Source organism: Hyperolius riggenbachi, chromosome 7 (genome assembly GCF_040937935.1).
Source record: "Hyperolius riggenbachi isolate aHypRig1 chromosome 7, aHypRig1.pri, whole genome shotgun sequence".
In the NCBI taxonomy this organism is placed as follows: Eukaryota; Metazoa; Chordata; class Amphibia; order Anura; family Hyperoliidae; genus Hyperolius; species Hyperolius riggenbachi.
In genome coordinates this window covers 305,837,242-305,863,474 of record NC_090652.1, presented here as the reverse complement: position 1 = coordinate 305,863,474, position 26,233 = coordinate 305,837,242, and the positions used below count along the sequence as shown (strand labels likewise).

At 45.1% G+C, this 26,233-nt stretch overlaps 1 protein-coding gene across 1 annotated transcript in view; it reads right to left on the bottom strand.

Moving 5' to 3' along the window:
• LOC137526181 (contactin-associated protein-like 5) overlaps positions 1 to 26,233 on the bottom strand; it is a 508,827-nt gene that overhangs the window by 57,900 nt on the left and 424,694 nt on the right. The window contains exons 15-18 of the mRNA XM_068247401.1: positions 13,022 to 13,080; positions 8,394 to 8,612; positions 6,706 to 6,945; positions 4,077 to 4,301 (exon numbers count right to left, since the gene is read on the bottom strand). Coding sequence (XP_068103502.1) covers positions 4,077 to 4,301; positions 6,706 to 6,945; positions 8,394 to 8,612; positions 13,022 to 13,080 — 743 coding nt within the window. The remainder of the gene's footprint in view (positions 1 to 4,076; positions 4,302 to 6,705; positions 6,946 to 8,393; positions 8,613 to 13,021; positions 13,081 to 26,233) is intronic.

The following is a 26,233-nucleotide window of genomic DNA, read 5'->3' as shown; positions in this document are numbered from 1 at the left end:
CATTCTCCAGTCGTACAGCCCTGTGTACCCTTTCCACCCCACCCCGCTTGTCCTATTCAATAATCTCCAGCCATGCTACTCTCCACCTATCCTGGATTTTGCTGTCGGTGCCCTCGTCTTCCTCCCACCCCTCTAATTCCAGGAACTGTCCCATCTCCATGATCCACTCCCTTAGAGTCGGGACACTTGGACTCCTCCAGTTGCAAGCTATTAATTTTTTTGCCACAATTGCAGCTGGTAGCATCCAACTGCCTTTATCATCGGGACCAAAAATGATCGTTGATTCTGTGAATTTACCCCTTTTGCTATGCTTTCTACCACAGAAAGACTCTATGGCCAAAAAAATATGTATGTACCGTTCCCCATATAGGTGATCCGTACAATAAGGTATCCAGGCGAAATGTTATACCAAATCCTTCTCATGTACAAGTCTTTTCAGTATATATAATTCACTTTTTTCCTATATATGGGAAAGTTTATCTCCTCACAATAGAAAAGCGCTGCAATCACTTACGCGTCCTGTAGTTTTGTTAGTGTCCCATGCGGGCTCCGGCCGGTAGCCTCGCAAGCAGGGTTAGCTCCTAACTCCGTCTCGCCGCTTCCTCCGGTGTAGCGTCCGCATGTAGTTCTTTTGCGGCTTCGTTTGTTTTCTGGCTACGCGGCTTCCGGGTGGGTGGCTAGCTGGGAGTGACGTCACTTCCCTTCCGGGCTCTTGCGTACCAATCTGCGTTCCAATGCGGCCGTTATTCGTATAGCTTGTATAGGCCAGCCGTATCCGCGACGTTTGTTGCGGATTTTGTTGCAGTCAATGCAGTCAATAGGAACAACTTGATAGGTTGGCAGAGGGGCCCTTCTTACATCGACATGCTTCGATAGTTTAACGACTATCTTCATCAGGTTGAGGGAATACCCACTGGCCACCACTTCCTGCTTTTTATAGACATTTTTATAGACATTCCATACATCAAATATCCGCAGCCTCAGATTGTTTAAATCTCTATATTTTTCACACACCATGAGTTACTAGTTTGCATCAACACCCAGCAACCTCCTAAAAATCCCAACTCTCCCTACATAGAGACTCAGATGGCCCCCTAATCAGGTGGCTCCCATTCATCTCATTCCAAAAATCCAAAAATCCAAACATTTCCCACTCTTCATTAAGGCCCTTCGGTGCCATGGTATTTAAATTGAAAATCCATTGACTTTCTTTCCTTGACATTTTTGCTATATAATTACCCCCTCGGGGGTCTCTTCGAACTACTTCCAAACCAAAATATACCACATTATTTATTCTGCTTTCATGGTTATATTTAAAATGTTTCGACAGGGGGTGCCCTTCCCAACCTTTCAGTTATATAATCTAATTGTCTTTCTTTTGTCCGCTTTGTCGGCTCAGGCAGGAATGTGCTGCTCTGCTGTGATAGGTAGAAGTTATACACACCCTCTCCACGCCCCCTGCAGGCTCTGTATGAGTCACAGACTTGGCTTCTCTCAGCCTATCACATGCTGGTTAGCAGCCATGTTTTTTGTTTGTAAACACTGCCTAAAACCGGAAATTACAAGCCGGTATTGCAACAGGGAGTGGCAGAAACAGCAAAGAGGGGCCCAGGAGAACATAAGGAATACAATGGTATGCTTTTTATTGTAAGAATTTTAGAGTACAGATTCTCTTTAATGGTAACCTGAGATAAACAATGTCCTAGGTTTTATACTTACCTGGGACCTTCTACGGCGCCTTGAGGCCACTTAGTCCCTTACTGTCTCCCCAGGTTGCTCAGGATGGCCCAGTACTGCGGCCGAAGTAACGCTTCGTCGGCCCACGCACTCCTATAGCAGGGATCGTTTTGTGCCTGCGCAGAAGTCACAGGCGCAGATTGCTTAAAGCCATGGGAGCGGACGGGGGAGCGCACGCGGCCAGGCATCGCAGGTGTGAGGAAGAGCGACTCAGCCACAGTACCACAATACCACAAGCCAGAAGAGGCTATGCTCACCCTTCTTAGGGACCATGATTTTAAAACAGGATAGTTCACTTATCTTGTGAGCCTCAAAAATAACATAAAAGTTTAAAGTGTACCAGAGCTGTTCTAAGGAAAACTTTTTATACATACCAGGGGCTTCCGCCAACCCCATATACATGGATCGCTCCCACACCACCATCCTCAGCCTCCAGTCGCAGCCGCTGGAGAGATACATAGAGGGCGCACTTCTCCTGCGTAGACTGTCCCGAATGACAGAGGTGCGAAGACCCGGTATCAGAGCTGCGGGAAGACTGAGGATTGGTGCGTGGGAGCAATCCATGCATATGGGGCTAAAGGAAGACCCAGGTATGTATAAAACATTTTCTTGAGAACAGCTCTGGTTTCCTTTAAGTTTCCTTAAAGAACAAGCGACACCCATGCTAACCTAGAAATAAAAAACACATATATAAGTAGATAAATACTACTTCTACTTACATAACAGATGTATTGTGCTATCCACATAATGATTCCTGTGAATTTTATAAAGGAAAAGCAGAAAATCCTATTCTAGGCAGTGGCCAACTTGCCAAGCTAATGCTGACATCATATCCTCCCTGACTCTTGTTTCCCCCCTCCCTTCTCTTGCTCATTGTGTATTCATTAGCTGCCCTCCTCCCAGAGTCTTCAGACACTCCCACTGAGGTGTATACTAGGAACTACAAGAACTACACTGTCTTATCCTCCAATCACTGAGTCACCTCAGCCTTGCTCGTAAACACAAGTAATCAGAGGGAGTTTCTGATAAGCAGCTAGGCAGGGAAATAAATGGAAGAGGAGGAATATATTGTAGATAAAAAGAACTCCCATCATTCAACCCTTTGGCACTGTTTGGCACTAGGGCCAGTGCTCCTAAAGTATGTGATAACTCCAAACCATAACAGCAGAAACAGTTTTGAAAGTTTTGAATGCAGGATTCGCATCTTTATCACTTAATACACTCAGACCAGTTGCTGTTGAAATGTGATTTTTTATGGTGACAATACCGCTTTAACTTCATTTGGAAAACAAAAGTTTGCTTTCTTAAAATATAAGAGGCTTGATTCACAGAGCCGTGATAACTCTTATCATGGTTGTGCTAGCGTTTTGCACGCACTATAACGTGCATACATTTTTTCGCACGTAAACGCTTGTTAATTTGTACAGAGCCACAATTATCCAACATGCATACAGACTGTTTCAGATTGGTTGATCCTCATCAGTGCATGGTATGGATTCATGTGGCTCTATGGGGTAGGACTTGAATCACTTGAGTTAAAGGTTACCCAGCAAGCTCATGGTGAACCAGAACTCCTAGGAGTGTGTAAGGGGGCTACAATTGATGAGTTGCATATATTCAGCAGTGATGCACTGGGAGACATCTCTGAGCTCGCTCCAACCCGAATTATTGCAAATACTTTCTGTTTTAAGACAGCAAACTTTTTTTTCCATGGCATTTTAGTAAGAGGACTTTTTGATCCATTGTAGCCCCTCACACACTCCAATGAGTTCTGGTTCTCCATGAGCTTGCTGGGTACTCATTAACTTGATTTGTTCACCTTCAGGCCAGTTGCACACTAAAGATTAGTGTTGCAAGCACCACAGAACCCAGCCTTCATATGACCCTGGAGTAGTGATGTACTCCCTGCTAGGCAGGAAGTCTGGCTAGTGACGTACTCCCTGCTAGGCCGGAAGTACGTCACGGGGATTCCCGGCGGTCCGCACATGCATGCCATTTTACATTACACTCCCGCCATGCACACTTGCTGCATCACCCATTGACTTGTATTGCTGCATAATCCGTTTGGTAGGTGCGGATCCTGCGGTAACGGGCTGCAGCCTTTGCATTAGCATTTGCTCCAACTTGGATACTTCCGACACACATTGCATGAAGTGTGGAAGTCCCCATAGACTTGCATGGCCCTTGTGATGGGAATGCGGTGCGTAAGAGTAAGGAGGAGTGATGCAGTGTGCAAGTGGCCTCGTTGTTATAATAGGGTACAGTTTCTTCTTTGGAGATATAAATTGAGAGCACGGAGGTGTATAAGATCTTTAGTACGGCAGACAAGCTCGACTCACCGTTCCTGCACAGAAGCACGGCCAGATAATCCTGGTAAAAGGAGTTGATGTAGAGTAGAAGACTCGGCGCCTGAGCAGTTAGGAAGCTGAACGCGATATTTTCCCTGGATATCACAGTGTCCGCATAGATCGCCGACGACGAGGCGCTGGCATTCCTGGACACGGGATACGGCTCTTGGAAGACATACGTGACCGAGGTCCCAACTTCAAACATTGCAGAGACCTCTAGAGGAAACAGCAGAAAAATAGAGAAGATTCTTAAAGGATACCCGAAGTGACATCTGACATGACGAGATAGACATGGGTATGTACAGTGCCTAGCACACTTTTTTACTTTCTCTGCTTGAAAGAGTTTAATATCAGGTATGTAAGTGGCTGACTCAGTCCTGACTCAGACAGGAAGTGACTACAGTGTGACCCTCACTGATAAGAAATTCCCCTTTTTATCTCTTTCTTGCTCTCAGAAGCCATTTTTATAGTTGGAATTTCTTATCAGTGAGGGTCACACTGTAATCACTTCCTGTCTGAGTCAGGACTGAGTCAGCCACTTACATACCTGATATTTAACTCTTTCAGATAGAGAACGTCACTTCGGGTATCCTTTAAACACGTGACAAACAGGATGCAAAGTTCTACTGAAATGCATCTGCCTCTAGACTGAACATATCTCAGAACTGTTGTGGGTCTATTTACAGCCCCAGAATAGGTGACTCTGCTATTTCCCATACCGTTTTCATATTTGATGCAGCAATTCCAGACAATTTCCCTTTGGAAAAGTCATCAGTCTTCAGTTCCTCCTTGTGCTGCTTAGAGATTGACACTTTGTAGCCAGCACTGCAGCTCTGCATACTCATATCACTATGAGACTGAGGCTTTAGTTGCAGGCTTGACCATAAAGTTAATCTTTGGGTACAGAGATGAGGTGGGTGAGGTCAGGTGATCCTTACTACCAGGAAGAGACTAGCTGCTGTCCACTCCCAGCTCTTCCTTGACTTATGATGATGGGATAGAGGAAGAGTCTGGAAAGCTATCTAGACAGAAAAAGATGCACTCTTAATTTCACCTCGAATGAAGCTTTAGGACTCGGCTAGTTTAAGTAATTTCAAATGCATTTAAAAAAATAGGAGACTGAACTAAAGAGGAACTTGAAGAGACACTGAAGCGAAAAAATATATATGATATAGTGAATTGGTTGTGTACTATGAATAATTACTAGAAGATTAGCAGCAAAGAAAATATTCTCATACTTTTATTTTCAGGTATATAGTGTTTTTTCTAACATTGCATCATTCTATAATATGTGCAGATTACACAACACTCAGCATTCAAAATGATTCTTTCAGAGCAGTCTGTGAAGTAATGACCTCTCCTCTAGCAGAGGAAAAGTAAATAGTCCAGGAACAGTTGAGATAATAAAAAGTCAGATAACAGCCCTCTCCACGACTAACTTAGTTGGAGAGCTTAATGGCTTGTTGGCATAGAGATAACAACTGGAGTTTCTCAACTCTTCCTGTACTGGAAACAATTACACTGATGTATCTGATCTTAAAGAGACTCTGTAACAAAAATTGCATCCTGTTTTTTATCATCCTACAAGTTCCAAAAGCTATTCTAATGTGTTCTGGCTAACTGCAGCACTTTATACTATCACTGTCTCTGTAATAAATCAATGTATCTTTCCCCTGTCAGACTTGTCAGCCTGTGTCTGGAAGGCTGCCAAGTTCTTCAGTGTTGTGGTTCTGCTATGAACTCCCCCTTCCAGGCCCCTGTATGCACACTGCCTGTGTGTTATTTAGATTAGAGCAGCTTCTCTCTTCTCTCTTATCTTTTACAAGCTGGATAAATCGTCCTCTGAGCTGGCTGGGCTTTCACATACTGAGGAATTACAAACAAGGGCAAAGCTGTTTGCAGGAAGAAAAGAGCAGCCTGAAACTTCAGTGCATGGGGGAAAGAAACACACAAATGATCTCTTGAGATTCAAAAGGAATGCTGTATACAGCCTGCTTGTGTATGGATGTATTTTTCTATGTGTGGACATACTGTACATCAACCTACTTCCTGTTTTGGTGGCCATTTTGTTTGTTTACAAACAAACTTTTTAAAACTGTTTTTAACCACTTTTAATGCGGCGAGGAGCGTCGAAATTGTGACAGAGGGTAATAGGAGATGTCCCCTAACGCACTGGTATGTTTACTTTTGAGCGATTTTAACAATACAGATTCTCTTTAATGTTTTATTTCTTAGCTGTGCTACACATACAAATCATAATATCATCAATTTTTTTTTCGCTTCAGTGTCTCTTTAAGCCAAGGACTGAACATTATCACCAATCAGTAGCTGATACCTCCTTACACTCAAGAAATCTTTACCTTTTCTCGATTAGACCACCCGGGACATCTGTGTGGCTGATATTGTGGTGAAACCCCACAGTGTGATGTCAGGGCCATAGCCTTGACAGTTTCCTGTCTGTGAACCTCACTGCATTGTGGGAAATACTCTACTAGCGACTATCCCCGGAACCCAAATAACCGTAGGACCTTCTTTACATGTATGTGTCCAGGCCACCCAAGCAGTGCATCAGGCCTGTGTCTATAATCATATTCCAGCAGGGACATTGCTCCCCCCTCACCTGTCTTGCAGTACGGTCCCTCGAAGGCTGAGGTTGTGCAGTCACAGATGTAGCCACTACGCTTCTCCACACACTTCCCGTTGTTGTGACATAGGCTGCCATAACTGCTGCAGTGACCAGGGCAGCCTGGCCTGATCCCCAGGGTCACCTTGGCTTTCTCCTCTAGGTCCACCGTCTGCCCGTTCAGCTGGAGGTAACGGATACACCCCACAAAGCCCCTCTGCTTGGAAGCTGTTCCACCTAAGAAGAAAGAAAGTTGAGGTCAGTTCTAAAAATTGACAATTCTAAGATGACCACACTACAGCAAAATTCACATATGTCACCCTTTTTTGTGGTTATTATCAGTCATGATCAAACGTTTTCACTACTAAGCTAATATGGCCCACACGGGAGACAAGTTCTGGGGTTGGTTAATCACAGCTTGCAGCTAGCCTATAAACTAGTTGACTGAAGGCTCTTTTCCATGGGAGGTTGAATTTCACACTCCGGGATACAAGCGCCACATGGCTGCAATTACATGCAGCCGTTTGATGGATTTTGGTAACACCACGCATGTCATGTCTGCCACAGGGTGCTACATGGCAGCCAAAACACATCCCGTATCACATCTGAGGACAGCAACTGCTGTGCCACTTCTCCAGATAAGGCACACAAAAACTCACTTGGCCTTTGCAAATGCTCATCTGGACAAAGAAAAAGACTTCTGGTCTTCTGTGTTATGGTCAGATGAAATAAAAATTGAATTGTTTTGGTCACAATTATGTTTCCTTCATTTGGCATAAAAAAGTAGAAGCCTTCAACCCAAAGAACGCCACCCTCACTGTCAAACATGGTGGTGGGAACCTAATGCTTTGGGGGTGTTTTTAAGCCGATGGACCAGGGAACCTAATCACAGTAAACAGCACCATAAAAAAGAGCAATACATGAGTATTCTCAACGACAACATCAGACAGTCTGCAGAGAAACTTGGCCTTGGGCACCAGTGGATATTTCAGCATGACAATGACCCAAAACACACAGCAAAATTGGTGAAGAAATGGTTAGCAGACAACAACATTAACGTTTTGGAGTGGCCCGATCAGAGTAATGACTTGAATCCAATTGAGAATCTGTGGAGGGAGCTAAAGGATCAGGGTGATGGCATGAAGACCCTCCAACCTGAAATAGTTGGAGCTCATTGCTAAAGATGAATGGGCAAAAATACCTGTAGAGTCATGCAAAAAGCTAGTCTGCAATTATAGGAAGCGTTTGATTGCTGTAATATGCTATTGATTATAGAAAAGGGTATGAATAATTGTGGACTGGACACTTTTTGCTCAAATGTAAATAAAAGCTGAGAAATGTTTTTGTCCGTAATAATTCCTCTTGTACATTGTCTTATTATCTTTTGGGAGACACCTACTGTATTACATTTTTGTCAGGGGTATATATATCCTTTCACATTGTGGTTGTGTATTAGATAAGGGCAGTTTGTGCTGTTCATTTTTTTTTTAAAGTCTGCCAGCGGTAAAGATTGTTACCTGCAGGCAAACCAAGCGACAAATTACACAATGAGTATTGATCATTTCTTGATCTAAATTCTATTTTTTACTTGTTACTACTATCTTTAAGGAAAGTTCCTCTTTAAGTATATATATATATATATATATATTTATTTTTTTAATTGCCCTGTATCAAACCTGACTCACCCACATAGAGCTGAGCATTCAGCTGAGGTCGGACTCGTCCATCGTACGGGGTCTGCACCAGTTTCCTCGGCTGGTTGTCCACCAAAAGGCTGGTTTCCTTTATGTTCCTCTCGGCTCTCACTTGATGCCACTGCCCGTCATTCAGTGCCGTGGCTGATTGCAGTGAAACCTCCACAGGTCCATTTCCCGCGTCAAATGAAAATGTCACCTGGTAGGGAGCTGTAAAGCATACAAGAAGATCAATGCCGCAATCAATGTCTATTTTCATCTATTGAGCTGACTTAGTTTATTCATTCTTGCTGCTGATGGGCCCAGAACTAATGTTCACCAAACCTTCAGCTGCTCCACAAATGCATCTCATACATCGACTCTGCTCTGATGGCAAACGCTAATTCCTTCCTAAAAATACACATCTCTGCATCAATGACCTTCTGAGAATTTTCTCTAGTCAATCAGCTTCTCATTCTGGTCCTGCTGGGTCTATGTGGATATAATTCTGAGTCAGAAATACTAAGAAACGAAAAATATCCAAGCTTGCTGGCAACAGAGCTGTAGGTAAGAGAGACTGCGAAAAGTCTTACAGAGATGTCAATATTATCCTCATTTAGGCATCTTTCACACCAAGACGTTGCGTTTTAGGGGACGTTAAGGTCGCATAACGTGCCCCTAACGCAATGCCTGGTGGTGTTGAAGGTGGACGCCAGAGTGAGCTGCGTTATGCAGCTCTTGGTGAGCAGTATAGACTGCGGAGACCACGTGATCGGAACACTCCGTGGTCCCGCCAGCCAATCAGCGCATAAAGTGGCCGCTCCAGGAAGAAAACACTGCACGTCAGCAGTGCAGTGAATATTAATTAGCTATGTGGCTAATTACTGCCCATGTGCAAGCAGTCTTACATGGCTAAAACCGTGTAGAACACACAACATGCTGCACTTTCATAGAACGTGCAGCGTTACAATGTAACGCAACGTGGGCACTGTGAACAGCCTATTGATTTTTCATTACTGTGAGTTGGGCTGCATTACAGGCTGCACTAACCTGCGCCTGTAACGTCCCACTGTGAAAGCAGCCTTACTGTAGTGTGGCACAGGAGTACATTTAGCACCACCACTGCATGAGTTGGGTGCATGGGAGTTGCAGATATAGTAAAAATATTGGTAATTGCAATGACCAATATTCTATTATGGACAAACCAGACGCCAGTTCTGCCTAAAACTAACCTACCTAATGTCTAAGACACCCCCCCCCCCCTCCACCTAATGCCTAAACCCCTAACCCTAATACCTAAAACTAAGTCCCTATCCTAGTGCCTAAAACTAACCCACCTAATGCCTAAGACAACCCCCCCTCCACCTAATGCCTAAAACTACCCCCCCCCCCTACTAGTGCAACTAAACCCCCACCTAATGCCTAAAAGAACCCCTCTCCCAACCTAATTCCTAAAACGAACACTTCCACACACAAAATACCTAAAGTTAATCCCTCCTCCTAGTGCCTAAAACTATCCCCCTCTTCCTCCACCTAAAGCCTAACTACCCTCCACCTTTACTCTCCCACCCAATGCCTAAACGAATCCCTCCATCTAATGCCTAAACCTAACCTCCCACTCAGGTGTCTGCTAATTGTAGTCTACTACAAACCTATCTAATATCTGATCGCGACTTATGTAGCCGACAGGTACAACTCCCTCATCACCATCTGGGCAACAATTTACCGATGCTCAGCATTGGCAAATTAGATGTCTGCCGAAGCGGGCACCCAAAGCGCCTGCTTCATTGGCATGGCACAGTATGTAGTGAGTTCGGTCCGAGACCAGGATCTCACCCGGTCAGAGGTAAGTTGTTCACTTTGCTTGAAATGGGATGGGATCTGAACTGGCTAGATTTATGCAAAACAAAAAGTATTGTCCCTCAACAGAAGTGGTTAAACTTATTTTTTATAATTATCACTTTTATTGATTTATAAAGCACCAACTACCTCTGTGGAACCCTATATTTTTTATTTGAAATACTCTCCCACCCTTCATCCCCCGCTATCTAAGACACAAATGGTCCTTTCCAACCCACAAAACATCACATAATTCTCATTGAGGATGGTCTTCAACTTTGATGGTCACTTAACTCTATCATCACCTCTCCTACAAGGCTATGTAGTCTCTCCCTTTAGCAAAAGAGTCTTCTATTGTATGCTCACTGATCCCATCCCCAAGCCCATCCCCATCCCCAAGCCACACGTTTTATCTACTATGATTAGTAACCAAAGAACATTCTGGGGAACTGATGTCATGGGCAATGTGACTGGTGAGCCTTCCTTCTGAGAAAAGTGAAACACAGTCTATGAACCCTTTCAATATTTTTTCCTATGAAACATTTTTTGGGTTAATCTGAGGGGAAGTTGTAACGATTGTGGAACTTTCTCCGTGATCAGCGCACAACGCGTGCGCTGACACGGCGGAAATCCTCCACAAGCGTATATTTGCAGGCACCCAGCAAAAGGTGCTACGCACCTGTAGAGGGAAATTCCTGTCGGCAGATGGCGCTGAGGAGTGCAGAGGAACCAATCCTCTGTACCTCCACAAATGCCAGACAGGAATTGTACGAAGCGCAGAACGCAATCGCAAGAGAGGCGATTGCAAATGAGATTGAGCAAAGGGACAGGTTGTATGTGTGTGCGCCAATCCAGTCGCCACCCCGCGACCGCGCACACACAACAGCAGATATGAAATACGAACGCGATTGCAAGAGGTGCGATCGCCAGGCGTGACACAAGGCAGATCAGAATAGAATACGAGGGTAGCAAAGGCACAGCAAATAATACAATGAGGAGATACGGAAAATAACAAACGCTAGCTAACCGCGAACACCGCACTCATTCGCAACAGTGCACGCGGTTATGCGCGATCTCCACGTGATAAGCACAATAGAGACAAGCACGCCTAACTAACCATTAACAGACAAACATGAAACAGAGGACGCGAGCGCTTGCTTAACGGTTACCTCACCGAGCCTCCAGCAAGCGTAGCGGACAAGACAGACACACGAAAACAGGGACAAACGAGAGATAGGATCCACAGCTCTAGCGAAAAGTGGCTAGCGTGATCCAGGTACAGAGTAGCAGAACAGAAGGATCCCCAGCGCTAGCGAAAAGTGGCCAGCGCGATCCCAGAAGACAGAACAGAAGGATCCCCAGCGCTAGCGAAAAGTAGCTAGCGCAATCCCAGGAGACAGAACAGAAGGATCCCCAGCGCTAGCGAAAAGTAGCTAGCGCGATCCCAGGAGACAGAACAGAAGAGATAGCTGGTAGCAACCGCTGCACCAGCTATACTCCAAGAACAGAGATCAGAACCATTTCCTGTCGACCACCATTGGGACAGGACAATGGCAACAGGCAAGACAAGACAGAACAGGCAATACAGATAATACAATCCTAACTGCACTAGGGAAATCTGCCTAGCGCAGATTCAGGAATTACTCTAAGCTGATGTTCAAACAGAGAGCAAGGCTGACACCCCACCAGGAGTGTTACATAGGACGAAATCCTTATGACCAGCGAAGCATTGTGGGAAAGACATAGTACTTATAGTACACGCCTCCAATGAATGTGGCCAGGCAATTTGCATGACAACGTATGCAAATTCCTCTGCAAGCACAAGCTACAAAACTGACAGAAACTCTTCTTTCCAGAGTCCTGCAGCATGCAAACCTACACAATGGTCAAAGGGCTGCCTGCCTCCACAGGCAGCTGAGCAAATCATCACAGAAGTTTTGACAATTGTCTAGCGGAGCATAGACAGACCTGTGTAAGAACATGACAGTCTAAGGACTAGTTAGTCTGTGCTGTGGGAAGTACCCACTCTATAGGGGTTTAGGGGCAGAAAATTCAAAAAGTTAATAAGTTCAGCTAATCACAAAGACCCTACGGAGAAAAAAAAAACGAACTCTCTCTATACAGAACCAGTCACATAGCCATGGGCGGCGCCACACTGGGAAATGCTGGGGCATCGCCCCCCCCAGGAGTCACTGTGCTCCCCTGAGTGCTTACCCTCAGTAACAGACAGTGAACAGTTTCCAGCCAGGCTCCAGCAGCATACAGAGAACAGGATAGGGTCTGTAAAAACCTCTCCATGTGAGCCTAAGCCTATGAAGGCATTAAAGAGAACCCGAGGTGGGTTCTAAGAATCCTATTAGCACACAGAGGCTGGGTCTGCATATAGCGCCCAGCCTCTGTTGCTATACTACTTCCTGCCAGCCTCCCCTCTGCGCTCTGCTATGCTCCCATAAATCATACGTGCTGGCGACACACAGCGTGTGACAAGTACAGATGTAAACAGCTGGCTGTGACACGCTGTGTGTAGCCAGCATGGCGTGCTAAAAAGATTCTTAGAACCTACCTCGGGTTCTCTTTAAGCAAACCAAGGGTTTTATGTATTTGCCATAAATACCTCATAATCCTTGCAAGGTCCCTAGACCGCCTTCCGATTGTATGTTTTAACATTGTCAAACAGGATAGCAATCCTGATTCAAAAATTTCCTGTCTGTTAAATACAAGCTTACCAATGCTTAGCTACTAAGATATGGAATCACACACACAGTATTTCTCTCACTCTTGCCTCTTCCCCCTCCCCTTGCTTGTAGAGTTGTGAGACTGGAATGATGTGTCTGTGATCTTTCCACACAGGAGCAGCTTGCTAGCAGGTAAGGATTAAAACATGTCAGCAAACTAGCCAAGTACATCTGTAACTTTTCTTCAATAATAGCACCATCATTTGGACAATCTGCTCTGCTCATGGTGTTTTTAGCACCTGAGTAACTATCTAAAGCTTTCCATACAAACATCAGTTTTGATCACCCAAACGGGCCCCACCAGCCAGTCTTTATCGTGCACCCTTTGTGCCCCCCCCCCCCCCCCAAAAAAAAATTTGAAGCTGGAGCTGACACTGCACACACCTGTTGATGACTGTTAGCTTTATGAAATATTAGAGAGGTATTATGCTCTGAACTTTTTATTTGACACTTAAACATAAAGCATTTAATGAGCTATTTAGGGGAAAAAAACGTAGATTGAGAGGGGAGAGAAATTAACTCTAAACACATTTCTCTCCCTCCCACACAGAAGGAATCACATGATAAAACGTGTCTGATTCGGTTGCAATTTTTGCAGCCGCGATCATTATGTCATCAAACTGACGGCGTTTCTGAAGGGCTGTTATTCACATCGCTACAAAAGAAAAAAAAAAACAACAGCTTTTTCTTAGCATTGTACGAGTCGTGTGTCGCTGTCACCAGGCTGATGTCATCTCAGCATGGCTGATCTGTGCTCGGAAATATAGGATTGTGCCAATTATGCAAGCCTATGATTGAAAAATTACATCTGTTATATCAACTTCACCCCTTCCCACGGCGGAATAGTAAATTAGCGTCCCTGCGGCATGTGCTCTGCTCTTACAGAATGTTAATTCACTAACTGTGCAGGTGTTCCATCACAGACCCTGGAGAGAATGACCAATCAGTGGCCTCCAGTCAGGTGACAAATCCTTATCCCCGCCCACTCCCACCAGGTCATTATAAACAATTATTTTTATCCTACTACTCCTTAAAGGAATACTGTAGAGGGGTCAGGGGAAAATGAGTTGAACTTACCCGGGGCTTCTAACGGTCCCCCGCAGACATCCTGTGTTGGCGCAGCCACTCACCGATGCTCCGGCCCCGCCCCCGGTTCACTTCTGGAATTTCAGACTTTAAAGTCTGAAAACCACTGCGCCTGCGTTGCCGTGTCCTCGATCCCGCTGATGTCATCAAGAGCGCACAGCGCAGGCCCAGTATGGTCTGTGTCTGCGCAGTACACTCCTGGTGACATCAGCGGGAGCGAAGACACGGGCGTGCAGGTGCAGTGGTTTTCTGACTTTAAAGTCTGAAATTCCAGAAGTGAACTGGAGGCGGGGCCGGAGCATCGGTGAGTGGCTGCGCCAACACAGGATGTCTGCGGGGGACCATTAGAAGCCCCGGGTAAGTTCAACTCATTTTCCCCCGACCCCCCTACAGTATCCCTTTAAAAGGACTTTTTTTTAAGTATTCCATGGTTTTCTTTTATATTTAAACATTTAGAAAGTAGGTTGAATGTTTTACAGGCTCTACTCAGTGGCAGCCTATTTAGTGTCCCTGAGTTAGAAAAAGGTCAATAGTTTTTGCATTGCATCTCTCCCTGCCCTCAGAAGTCGTATTCTGCCAGGAAAACTTTTAAGGCTGTAATTTGTTTACCATTGATGTTTACTATATTCCCAACAAGCTACCCACAAGACAGAAGCTGTCACTTCCATGCCTGGAAATTAACTCTTTCAGACAGCAAAATAAAACAAGGAAAACAGCCTGGTTATTAATATACAGTACAATGTACAATATACTGTACATACACATGTTTATTTCACATATCGCCTCGGGTACACTGCTGCAGAGGGAAAGCACTTAAATTGCACCTGAAGTGGAAATAAAGTGATAAGATAAACACTTGTATCTATCATCCTACTCCTAAAAATAACTTTTTTTTATTTTTTTATTTTTTTTAGATATCCCTCAGAATTATGCTTAAAAACTTTGAAAAGCAGATTTATTGTTTTGCCTCTACTCAAAGACACTGTCTGTCCTATGTCTCAGAGAGCTAATATATATGACCTATTGATCTTTTTGATCTATCCCCTGCTCTTACAAGCTGTTCTCTGCTAGGAAAGTGTTTTATGGCTGTATTTCTTAGCAGTGAGGATTAAGTATTAGTCCATTTGGGTTTCTGACTGCAGAGAAATTGTCATCTGCATCTTTCAGGCAGAAAAAGAAAAAAAAAGGATCACATCATATTTGTTTTATGATTATTATTATTATTTAGTATTTTAATAGTGCCGACATCTTCCACATCACTTTGCAGAGTATATTGTCTTGTCACTAACTGTCCTCAAAGGAGCTCTAAATTTAATTCCTCTACCATAGTCCTATATCTATGTATGTATCGTCTAGTGCAGGGGTCCCCAAACGTTTTGGGTCGAGGGGCGGGTCAACATACTTCAGACTGCTGGGGGCCAGAGTATACATAAAATGGTGTCTTTGCGGGCCAGAAGTGAAGCATACCCAGGTGACAACCTGAATTCCAATTGGACAGCAGTGTCACCTGATGTGGAATATGATTGGAAACCAGCAAATTACTGCTTTCTGGCTTCCATGTGGATGAACGGTGCCAGCACTGCTATTCTATTTGTGGACCACCAATATTTAAAAATGTAGCTGACTGCACCTATAAGTAATACATTTTGTGTGTTGGGGGGCCGGAAAAAGAGCCTCAGGGGGCCCCATTCGGCCCGCGGGCCTTAGTTTGAGGACCACTGGTCTAGTGTATGTATCATAGTCTAGGGCTAATTAAGGGGGAAGCCAGTTAATTTATCTGTATGTTTTTGAGATGTGGGAGGAAACTGAAGTGCCCAGAGGAAGCCCACACAGACACAGGGAGAACATACAAACTCTGTGCTCTGGCTTGGATTTGAACCGGGGACCCAGCGCTGCAAAGTGAGAAAGCTAGTCACTCAGCCACCGTGCTGCCCATTTGTATTCTTGTCACTATTCATACACACGTCTATCACATCATGTCACATGCCACTTATGGTTCCTTTTAAAGTGAACCTGAACTCATGCACAGGACACATGGAAAAGACAGATTCATCCACCCTGTTTGCGTTTACAGTAAAGAACCTGTCTAACTCCCCCCTCTGCTGCAAGTAATCACAATTGCAATTTGATCTTTCAGCTGTGTCCGCACGGGAATCTTAGCCGCCTCTGCAGCCTTAGCTAATTTGTAAACACAGGATGTTAACCCTTTGCCTTCTGCCATGAAAGCAGGAAGTAGACGCGCTGCAGATTTATTGCAGACGTTCTGCGGTCTGTGTTTCTGTAAAGGTTAGCGTGCTGTTGTTTATATTGTGTTTCTCAACATTTTATTGGTGTGTAGCCCTTTTAAAACCCTGCGTCACCAAGTACCCCCTAGCATAGTAAACGTTATCACAAGTAACCCTTGACAAATATAAATTTAATCGTAATACATGATAATTGGTTCTAAACAATGTACAAGCATTTTTTTTTTTTTGCTTTTAATTAGCTAAAACACTAATTTGGTGGTGTTTAAAGAGGAACTGTTGCAAAAATCTTAAAATTTAAAACACATACAAATAAGAAGTACATTTCTCCCAGAGTAAAATGAGCCATAGATTTCTTTTTCTCCTATGTTGCTATCACTTCCAGTAAGTAGTAGAAATCTGGCATTACTGACAGATTTTAGGCTAGTCCATTTCTCCATAGGGGATTCTCTGCATGGCCTTTATCTATATATCTATCTATATATATATAATAGAGTAAGTGCCTCAACCTTCAAACAAGAAGAAGAAGTAGCGCCCTGCCCCCAGGGCCGGTCCAAGCAAGAAGAAGGGGCTGGTCCAAGCAAGAAGAAGAAGTAGTGTCATATCAAACCAAGGGCAAAGAGGGATAATTTGCATATTCAGTAGCAGTGCATTGTGGGTAACCACAAATGTTCACTTATAGCCTAATTATTGCAGATTTGCTTCGGTTTTAAGAAGGCAAATTACACCAAGATTTGCTTTTTTTTAGTAGGAGGGCTTTTTGGTCCCTTTTATCCCTCTATACATTCTGAGTGGTTTGGGTCACCCTGAGCTGCTTGGTTACTCTGTTGTACTGGTCCAAGCCCTATCTCATACAGCCTTATCAATCCCTGCCATGTACTGATGAGGGCTAAATGGCTAAAATAGGCTGTCACATGTGGGTTTGATATGACTGTGTAAAACTTAAAACTATAGGCTTGCTTGGCTTACTAAGGGTGAATTTTTAGTAGCAGTGTATTGTGTGTAATCACAAATGTTCACTTATAGCTGAATTATTGCAGATTTTTTTCTCTTTTAAGAAGGCAAATTACACCAAGCTTTGATATTTTTAGTAGAAGGTCTTTTTGGTTCCTTTTATCCACTAGAGATGCGAAGTTCGGATCTTTTCAATGATTAGGGTGATTCGAATCGGATCATTGAAAAGATCTTTGATCCGAATCTCGGATCATTTTACTAGGGAAGCATTTTGGGGGGGGGAAGGAGGGAGTGAAACGACTAGCAGGACAGGACTTTCCCTGCAGTGGACGGACAGAGAAGGTGAGAGGGGAGGACAGATAGAGAAGGGGGGATGGTGGACAGAGACGGGCAGGGAGTGAACAGAAGGGAGGAGGTGAACGAAGAGGGGTGAGCAGAGAGCAGAAATGTTTTTTTGCACACAATTCCCAATTGCAATCATATGCTTTACATATATTTCACCTATATGTTCATCTGTATACTCTGAATGCAAACGTCTCACAGTGACAGAAAACATTCCCCTTTTCTCACCTTGAACACATCATAAATTTAGGGAGAAGATAAGTGCAGCTGTTTAGAGCAGTGCAGGAGGATCATATTGCACAGCAATCACAGTGCCTGTGTTCCAAGCTGTCTGCAGTGTTACTGAGCTGTGCTTCTCAGCCAAAAGTTTCCCATTTGTTCACAACTACAACAGCCAGCCTATAATCAGCAGCACATTGCAGCCAGTAGTGTGCTCCACACATATCTGGCAGTGGAACCCATGTCCCCTCTCCCAACTACCTGTCCCTGCAAGGCTGGCTGGCTCCCCTCCAACTGAGCGATCCATCTCCACTCTGCTTCCAGGACCCCGGTGCCCGCTGAGAGAGGGGGGCGTGCTGCTCCTGGCTCCACCCCTTTTGATCCAAATCTGTTCATTTTGATGATCCGGATGATTCGACTCACAAAAGAGATTCGGATCAAAGATCCGAATCGTTCATGATCCGGACAACACTATTATCCACCTATACATGCCGAGTGGTTTGGGTCACCCTGAGCTGCTTGGTTACTCTGTTGTACTGGTCCAAGCCCTATCCCCCTACAGCCATATCAATCCTTGCCATGTACAGATGAGGACCAAAAGTCTAAAACAGGCTGTCACAAGTGGGTTTGATATGGCTGTGTAAAATTTAAAGCTATAGGCTTGCTATATACCAACTAAGGGTTACTAAGGGTGAAAAGAAATGATTTGCATATATAGTAGCAGTGCATTGTGGGTAACCACAAATGTTCACTTATAGCTGAATTATTGCAGATTTCCTTCTGTTTTAGGAAGGCAAATTACACCAAGCTTTGCTTTTCTTAGTAGGAGGTCTTTTTGGTCCCTTTTATCCCTCTATACATTCTGAGTGGTTTGGGTCACCCTGAGCTGCTTGGGTACTCTGTTGTACTGGTCCAAGCCCTATCTCATACAGCCTTATCAATCCCTGCCATGTACTGATGAGGGCTAAATGGCTAAAATAGGCTGTCACATGTGGGTTTGATATGACTGTGTAAAACTTAAAACTATAGGCTTGCTTGGCTTACTAAGGGTGAATTTTTAGTAGCAGTGTATTGTGTGTAATCACAAATGTTCACTTATAGCTGAATTATTGCAGATTTTTTTCTCTTTTAAGAAGGCAAATTACACCAAGCTTTGATATTTTTAGTAGAAGGTCTTTTTTGTTCCTTTTATCCACTAGAGATGCGAAGTTCGGATCTTTTCAATGATTAGGGTGATTTGAATCGGATCATTGAAAAGATCTTTGATCCGAATCTCGGATCATTTTACTAGGGAAGCATTTTGGGGGGGGGGGGGGGAGGGAGGGGTGAAACGACTAGCAGGACAGGACTTTCCCTGCAGTGGACGGACAGAGAAGGTGAGAGGGGAGGACAGATAGAGAAGGGGGGATGGTGGACAGAGACGGGCAGGGAGTGAACAGAAGGGAGGAGGTGAACGAAGAGGGGTGAGCAGAGAGCAGAAATGTTTTTTTGCACACAATTCCCAATTGCAATCATATGCTTTACATATATTTCACCTATATGTTCATCTGTATACTCTGAATGCAAACGTCTCACAGTGACAGAAAACATTCCCCTTTTCTCACCTTGAACACATCATAAATTTAGGGAGAAGATAAGTGCAGCTGTTTAGAGCAGTGCAGGAGGATCATATTGCACAGCAATCACAGTGCCTGTGTTCCAAGCTGTCTGCAGTGTTACTGAGCTGTGCTTCTCAGCCAAAAGTTTCCCATTTGTTCACAACTACAACAGCCAGCCTATAATCAGCAGCACATTGCAGCCAGTAGTGTGCTCCACACATATCTGGCAGTGGAACCCATGTCCCCTCTCCCAACTACCTGTCCCTGCAAGGCTGGCTGGCTCCCCTCCAACTGAGCGATCCATCTCCACTCTGCTTCCAGGACCCCGGTGCCCGCTGAGAGAGGGGGGCGTGCTGCTCCTGGCTCCACCCCTTTTGATCCAAATCTGTTCATTTTGATGATCCGGATGATTCGACTCACAAAAGAGATTCGGATCAAAGATCCGAATCGTTCATGATCCGGACAACACTATTATCCACCTATACATGCCGAGTGGTTTGGGTCACCCTGAGCTGCTTGGTTACTCTGTTGTACTGGTCCAAGCCCTATCCCCCTACAGCCATATCAATCCTTGCCATGTACAGATGAGGACCAAAAGTCTGAAACAGGCTGTCACAAGTGGGTTTGATATGGCTGTGTAAAATTTAAAGCTATAGGCTTGCTATATACCAACTAAGGGTTACTAAGGGTGAAAAGAAATGATTTGCATATATAGTAGCAGTGCATTGTGGGTAACCACAAATGTTCACTTATAGCTGAATTATTGCAGATTTCCTTCTGTTTTAGGAAGGCAAATTACACCAAGCTTTGCTTTTCTTAGTAGGAGGTCTTTTTGGTCCCTTTTATCCCTCTATACATTCTGAGTGGTTTGGGTCACCCTGAGCTGCTTGGGTACTCTGTTGTACTGGTCCAAGCCCTATCTCATACAGCCGTATCAATTCCTGCCATGTACTGATGGGGACCAAAAGTATGAAACAGGCTGTCTACGTGTGGGTTTGGTATGACTGTGTAAAATGTAAAGCTACATGCGTGCTATACACCAGCAGCTCTGGATGCTTGCTTGGCTTACCAAGGGGGAAAAGGGGTAATTTGCATATTTAGTAGCAGTGCATTGTGGGTAACCACCAATCTTCACTTATAGCTGAATTATTGCTGATTTCCTTCTGTTTTAAAAAGGCAAATTACACCAATACAGTGTGCGGCATTGCAGGAAGTGACGACAGTGGAACGCATGATGGAACACGGAAGAGGTGAGTCATCCCCGCCCGCTGCCTCTGACTAATAGTGGCGGCTGGCGGCTGCTACTGTGTTTAAGCAGGACGGGGAGGTTCCTGCTGAACTTAAGCTGGAGGTAGAGCACACATGGGGAACCCAGTTGAGGAGGGGTCTGACCCCCCTCCCTGCCGCTGTGCCTAATACCCCCTTCCTGCTCTCTACCCTCTTATGCGGCGTATGCTACGCCGCGGGTCGGTTAGTTCTTTATAGTTACATTCCCTGAAAAAGATTTATAGAGTGATGTTGGCCAGCCTCCCTGCACACTTTTTTGGCAGTTGGACGGTGCAACTGCCATTCACTAAGTGCTTTTAAAAATAAAGGAAACCCTAAGAACCCCCAATGAGAAGATGGGCTAGTCCAAAATCTGTCGGTAATGTCAGATTTCTACTACTCACTGTAAGTGACAGCAACATAGGAGAAAAGTAATTTATGGCTCATTTTACTCTGGAAGAAACGTACTTCTCATTTGTATATGTTTACATGTATTTTAAATTTTAAGATTTTCGCAACAGATGTCCTTTAAATAAGATTTATCATTTTCTAAAACTTTAAACTTGTTGTTGTTGGTTAAGTGTATCAAGCCCGAGGACCCCCTGGAACCATCAGAAGTACCCCCTTGGGATATGCGTACCACACGTTGAGAACCTAGGTTTAGAGCACGGAGGGAATTTAGTTCCACTTTGAAGGGAAGCTTTGTATAATGCAGATTTTTTTCCCTGTACTTTACAGCTTATCAGCGGCCTCACTTTTCCGGTGTATAAACTTTGACTTCTGCAACTTTCTGATGAGGTTGGACCCTTGTGCTACCCACACATCTCACAGACCCATCTGGGCTCACATACTGCATGTCCCCTATAAGAATGTGCCCAGCAGGAACAGCAGGAGGTGTGGAAGGGCTGAGGGTCTCCAGAGAATCATCAGCTAGAGAGGTGTGAGAAAGTGACAGGCTGTTGTCATCACACCTCTAATCTACAGAATAAAACACTGTATACATGTTACAGATCAGCCAGATGCCTTCAGCACTCAGAGGCGTGACATAAACAACGGATTCACCTCTGTTTCTGGATATAGGCGAGGTGTGAAGAGAAAAGTCCTGACATCACTTCACCTGTCTCTGGTTTATCCCTGACACAGAGTGGAGGAATAATTATATTCTCATTATCTGCATGATGTGCTGGTTTTACAGCTGCAAGCATTAGAATATTTTAACCATCCTGGCGTTACATTTATTGCAGCCGCGGGTGTTTTTTTTTTTAAAATGTGTTTAATTTAGTGCAGCTAGCACTGGGCTAGCTACACTTTCCCTCCAAGTCCCCCGGCACTGCCCCCCCCCCCACCCCTTCGATCGCCGCCGGAGTTATTTACCTTAGGGTTGTTTGTAAACTACACCAGTAGAAATCTACGCGTCATAGTCCGCAACTACGCATTGTAGTTCATAGACGAAGTTTAAAAATATTGGGTATTGGGTATTGGCTGATGGTGTAATGGTTAAGGGCTCTGCCTCTGACACAGGAGACCAGGGTTCGAATCTCGGCTCTGCCTGTTCAGTAAGCCAGCACTAATTCAGTAGGAGACCTTTGGCAAGTCTCCCCTACACTGCTACTGCCAATAGAGCGCGCCCTAGTGGCTGCTGCTCTGCTCTGGCGCTTTGAGTCCGCAAGGAGAAAAGCGCAATATAAATGTTATTTGTCTTGTCTTGTATTTCCGCATAGTCGTAGTACCGCTATTCGAAGCTTCGACCGCTACGCGTAGTTGACGTATGTATTGCGAAGTCAACGCAATTGACTATAGGGATCATTGCGCGTGCGCAGAAATATTATTGCCTTCTATACGTATACAATTCCGCATTGGAAGGTGGAATGTACGCATATATTAGTTCACCTATGCGCATAGTTAGCGGATTATTGCAGAAGCTTTTTCCGCATAAGTGCATAAGCGTCCGCATACACTACGCTTCGCACTACACGAAGCTTCCGTATTTTAACGCGTAGTCTACAAAATGCAATTGTAGCGAAGCTTCTGATTTCAAAACCGTAGTTTGCGAAGCATAATTGCGTAGAACTACGCGTAATTCCAGCGTAGCGAAGTTGGCTGACTACGACCATCCCTGATTTTCCTGGCCGCGATCCCGCGATGGCTGAGACTTCCACCATAGCCTCAGGCGTTGCTATGGTGACAATCGGGCTTGACGTCTGACGTCATCACGTCAAGCGCAGTTCCGATCGCCACCATAGCGACCTCTGGAGACTATGGAGAGGCTGCGTCGGCACGGGCTCCGGGGGGGGGGGGGGGGGGGTATGCATTCAGCAGGGTTCCAATCCTGGATAGGTCAAGTACCTATTCAGTAAGGAGTTCAAGGCAAGACTCCCTAACACTGCAGGGTGGCCTCCTGAGTGCGTCCCAGTGGCTGCAGCTCTTGAGCGCTTTGAGTCCGACAGGAGAAAAGCGCTATATAAATGTTCAGATTATTATTATTATCATCTGAATCAACTAATTAACTCTAAACACCTGCAAAAGATTCCTGGGGTTTTTAAAAACTCCCAGCCTGGTTCATTACTCAAAACCGCAATCATGGGTAAGACTGCCGACCTGACTGCTGTCCAGAAGGCCATCATTGACACCCTCAAGCAAGAGGGTAAGACACAGAAACAAATTTCTGAACGAATAGGCTGTTCCCAGAGTGCTGTATCAAGGCACCTCAGTGGGAAGTCTGTGGGAAGGAAAAAGTGTGGCAGAAAACGCTGCACAACGAGAAAAGGTGACCCGACCCGGAGGAAGATTGTGGAGAAGGACCGATTCCAGACCTTGGGGGACCTGCGGAAGCAGTGGACTGAGTCTGGAGTAGAAACATCCAGAGCCACCGTGTACAGGCGTGCGCAGGAAATGGGCTACAGGTGCCGCATTCCCCAGGTCAAGCCACTTTTGAATCAGAAACAGCGGCAGAAGCGCCTGACCTGGGCTACAGAGAAGCAGCACTGGACTGTTGCTCAGTGGTCCAAAGTACTTTTTTCGGATGAAAGCAACTTTTGCATGTCATTCGGAAATCAAGGTGCCAGAGTCTGGAGGAAGACTGGGGAGAGGGAAATGCCAAAATGCCTGAAGTCCAGTGTCAAGTACCCACAGTCAGTGATGGTCTGGGATGCCATGTCAGCTTCTGGTGTTGGGGAACTAAAACTTATCCAGCAAATAATACATTTTGAAAAAAGCTAATCTCTGCATAATGAGATTTGATATTACGATAATTGCACATGAAAGTCTGAGTCAATTGTTTTTATTTTTTTGTGTGTGTAGACATAACATGCTAAATAAAGTACCCAGTAGCTGTGAGATTGCTGGCTATAAATGGTAACCGCAGCTGGAGGAGGCGGGAGATCGGCAGCACCATGCCGAAGAGAAATAAAAAGTTGGAGAACTTGGAAGGAACTTTTTCTTGCCTTAGTGAAGGGTTGTTTTAGGTAAATTGTGCAGATGGGATCTGTGCCTGGAGGGGCTTTTGTCATACAGTTCTCTCTGGAGATGGGCTGTCCTGCAGGGAGACGGCTGCTGAGCGCATGTAAAGACTCAGGTGTAATGTAGTCTCGGTGATGATTCACTTAATGGCTGCAGAAACGTTTCAATCCCATTGCATTAGACTCCAGCTCTAGCTGTACACCCACACTGTGTTCTGATGAGGTGACATGGGACATGAGGCAACCAGGTTACACAGTTATTGCAGTGGAAATGTACATATCCATCAAGTTGAACAAAAACTTAAAACACGCACAAGCAGCCAGAGAGGCACAGACACAGGCATACAAAGAGAGAGGCACACACTCACAGGCCGACGGACACACACATCACACAGAGGCAGACAGACACACACCACACAGAGGCAGACAGACAAACACACACACGCACACACGCACACACAAACACAGATATACACACGGACAGAAAAACACACACATGCACACACTCACAGGCAGACAGACACACACACCAAACAGAGGCAGACAGACACACATACCACACAGAGGCAGACAGACACACACACCACACAGAGGCCGACAGACACACACACCACACAGAGGCCGACAGATACACACCACACAGAGGCAGACAAACAGACAAACACACACAAAGATATACACACGGACAGAAAAACACACACATGAAAAAACATAGACAAACGCCACACATGCAAATAGACAGAAGTGTAGCTTAGGAGCTCTGGCCACCAGTGGGAGTTTTACATTGGTTCACCTCAAGTGCTCTATACATAATTTCTATGGAGCACCAAAACCTGTCAAGGACAGCTTTGGTTTTAGAGAGGTGTAAGCAGGGAAGGGACAGCTGCAGTGTCAGAGAAGTGAAAGCAGGGGAGGGGACAGCTGCAGTGTCAGAGAAGTGTAAGCAGGGGAGGGGAAAGCTGCAGTGTCAGAGAAGTGTGAGCAGGGGAGGGGACAGCTGCAGTGTCAGAGAGGTGAAAGCAGAGGAAGGGCAGCTGCAGTGTCAGAGAGGTGTAAGCAGGGGAGGGGACAGCTGCAGTGTCAGAGAAGTGTAAGCAGGGGGAGGGGACAGCTGCAGTGTCAGAGAGGTGTAAGCAGGGGAAGGGCAGCTGCAGTGTCAGAGAGGTGTAAGCAGGGAGGGGACAGCTGCAGTGTCAGAGAGGTGTAAGCAGGGGAGGGGACAGCTGCAGTGTCAGAGAAGTGTAAGCAGGGGAGGGGACAGCTGCAGTGTCAGAGAAGTGTGAGCAGGGGAGGAGACAGCTGCAGTGTCAGAGAGGTGTAAGCAGGGGAAGGGCAGCTGCAGTGTCAGAGAGGTGTAAGCAGGGGAAGGGCAGCTGCAGTGTCAGAGAGGTGTAAGCAGGGGAGGGGGTAACTGTAGTGTCAGAGAGGTGTAAGCAGGAGAGGGGGCAGCTGCAGTGTCAGTAAGGCATAAGCGTGGGAGGGGACAGCCGCAGTGTTAGTGAGGTGTAAGCGGGGGAGGGGACAGCTGCAGTGTCAGAGGTGGTCATTACCAGCTTAGTACAAATACAGAGCTAATAAAGTGGTTGAAGGAGGGCCCCTGCACACACTGTCATCATACACATATAACCTGAAACACATACAGGAGGAGGTGAACAAAATGGAGGATAGGAGGGTTTTGGGAGGAGTGAAGATTGCAGGTGGGATGGTACCATGAAAATGTCATAGAGGCAAAGCCAAATCATCCACAAAAAAACCTAGGCAGCTGCCTAGCGCCTGGAGAGAGTATTGGGGCCTGGTGGATGCTGGCCCCACCAAATCTTACTGGAAAAGCCAGGTGACCATCCGTGGTGGGCAAAAGATGCTATCTTGACTAGGGCCCAATTTCATCTATTCTGTTTCTGTATAGAGTTGTCACATTTTATACCTATTACTATTGAGATTGAACTTCGATGACATGGGGCCATACGCAATTCACTTTTTCTCCTACATATTTTCACACTTTATCAATAAAATGCCTTTTAAGCCATCAGCAAGCAATAAAATACTAATTTTGACAGTACTCATTCACCTACTTTTTTAGTATTTTCTTTTATTACAGAGTGCTAAAAAGTT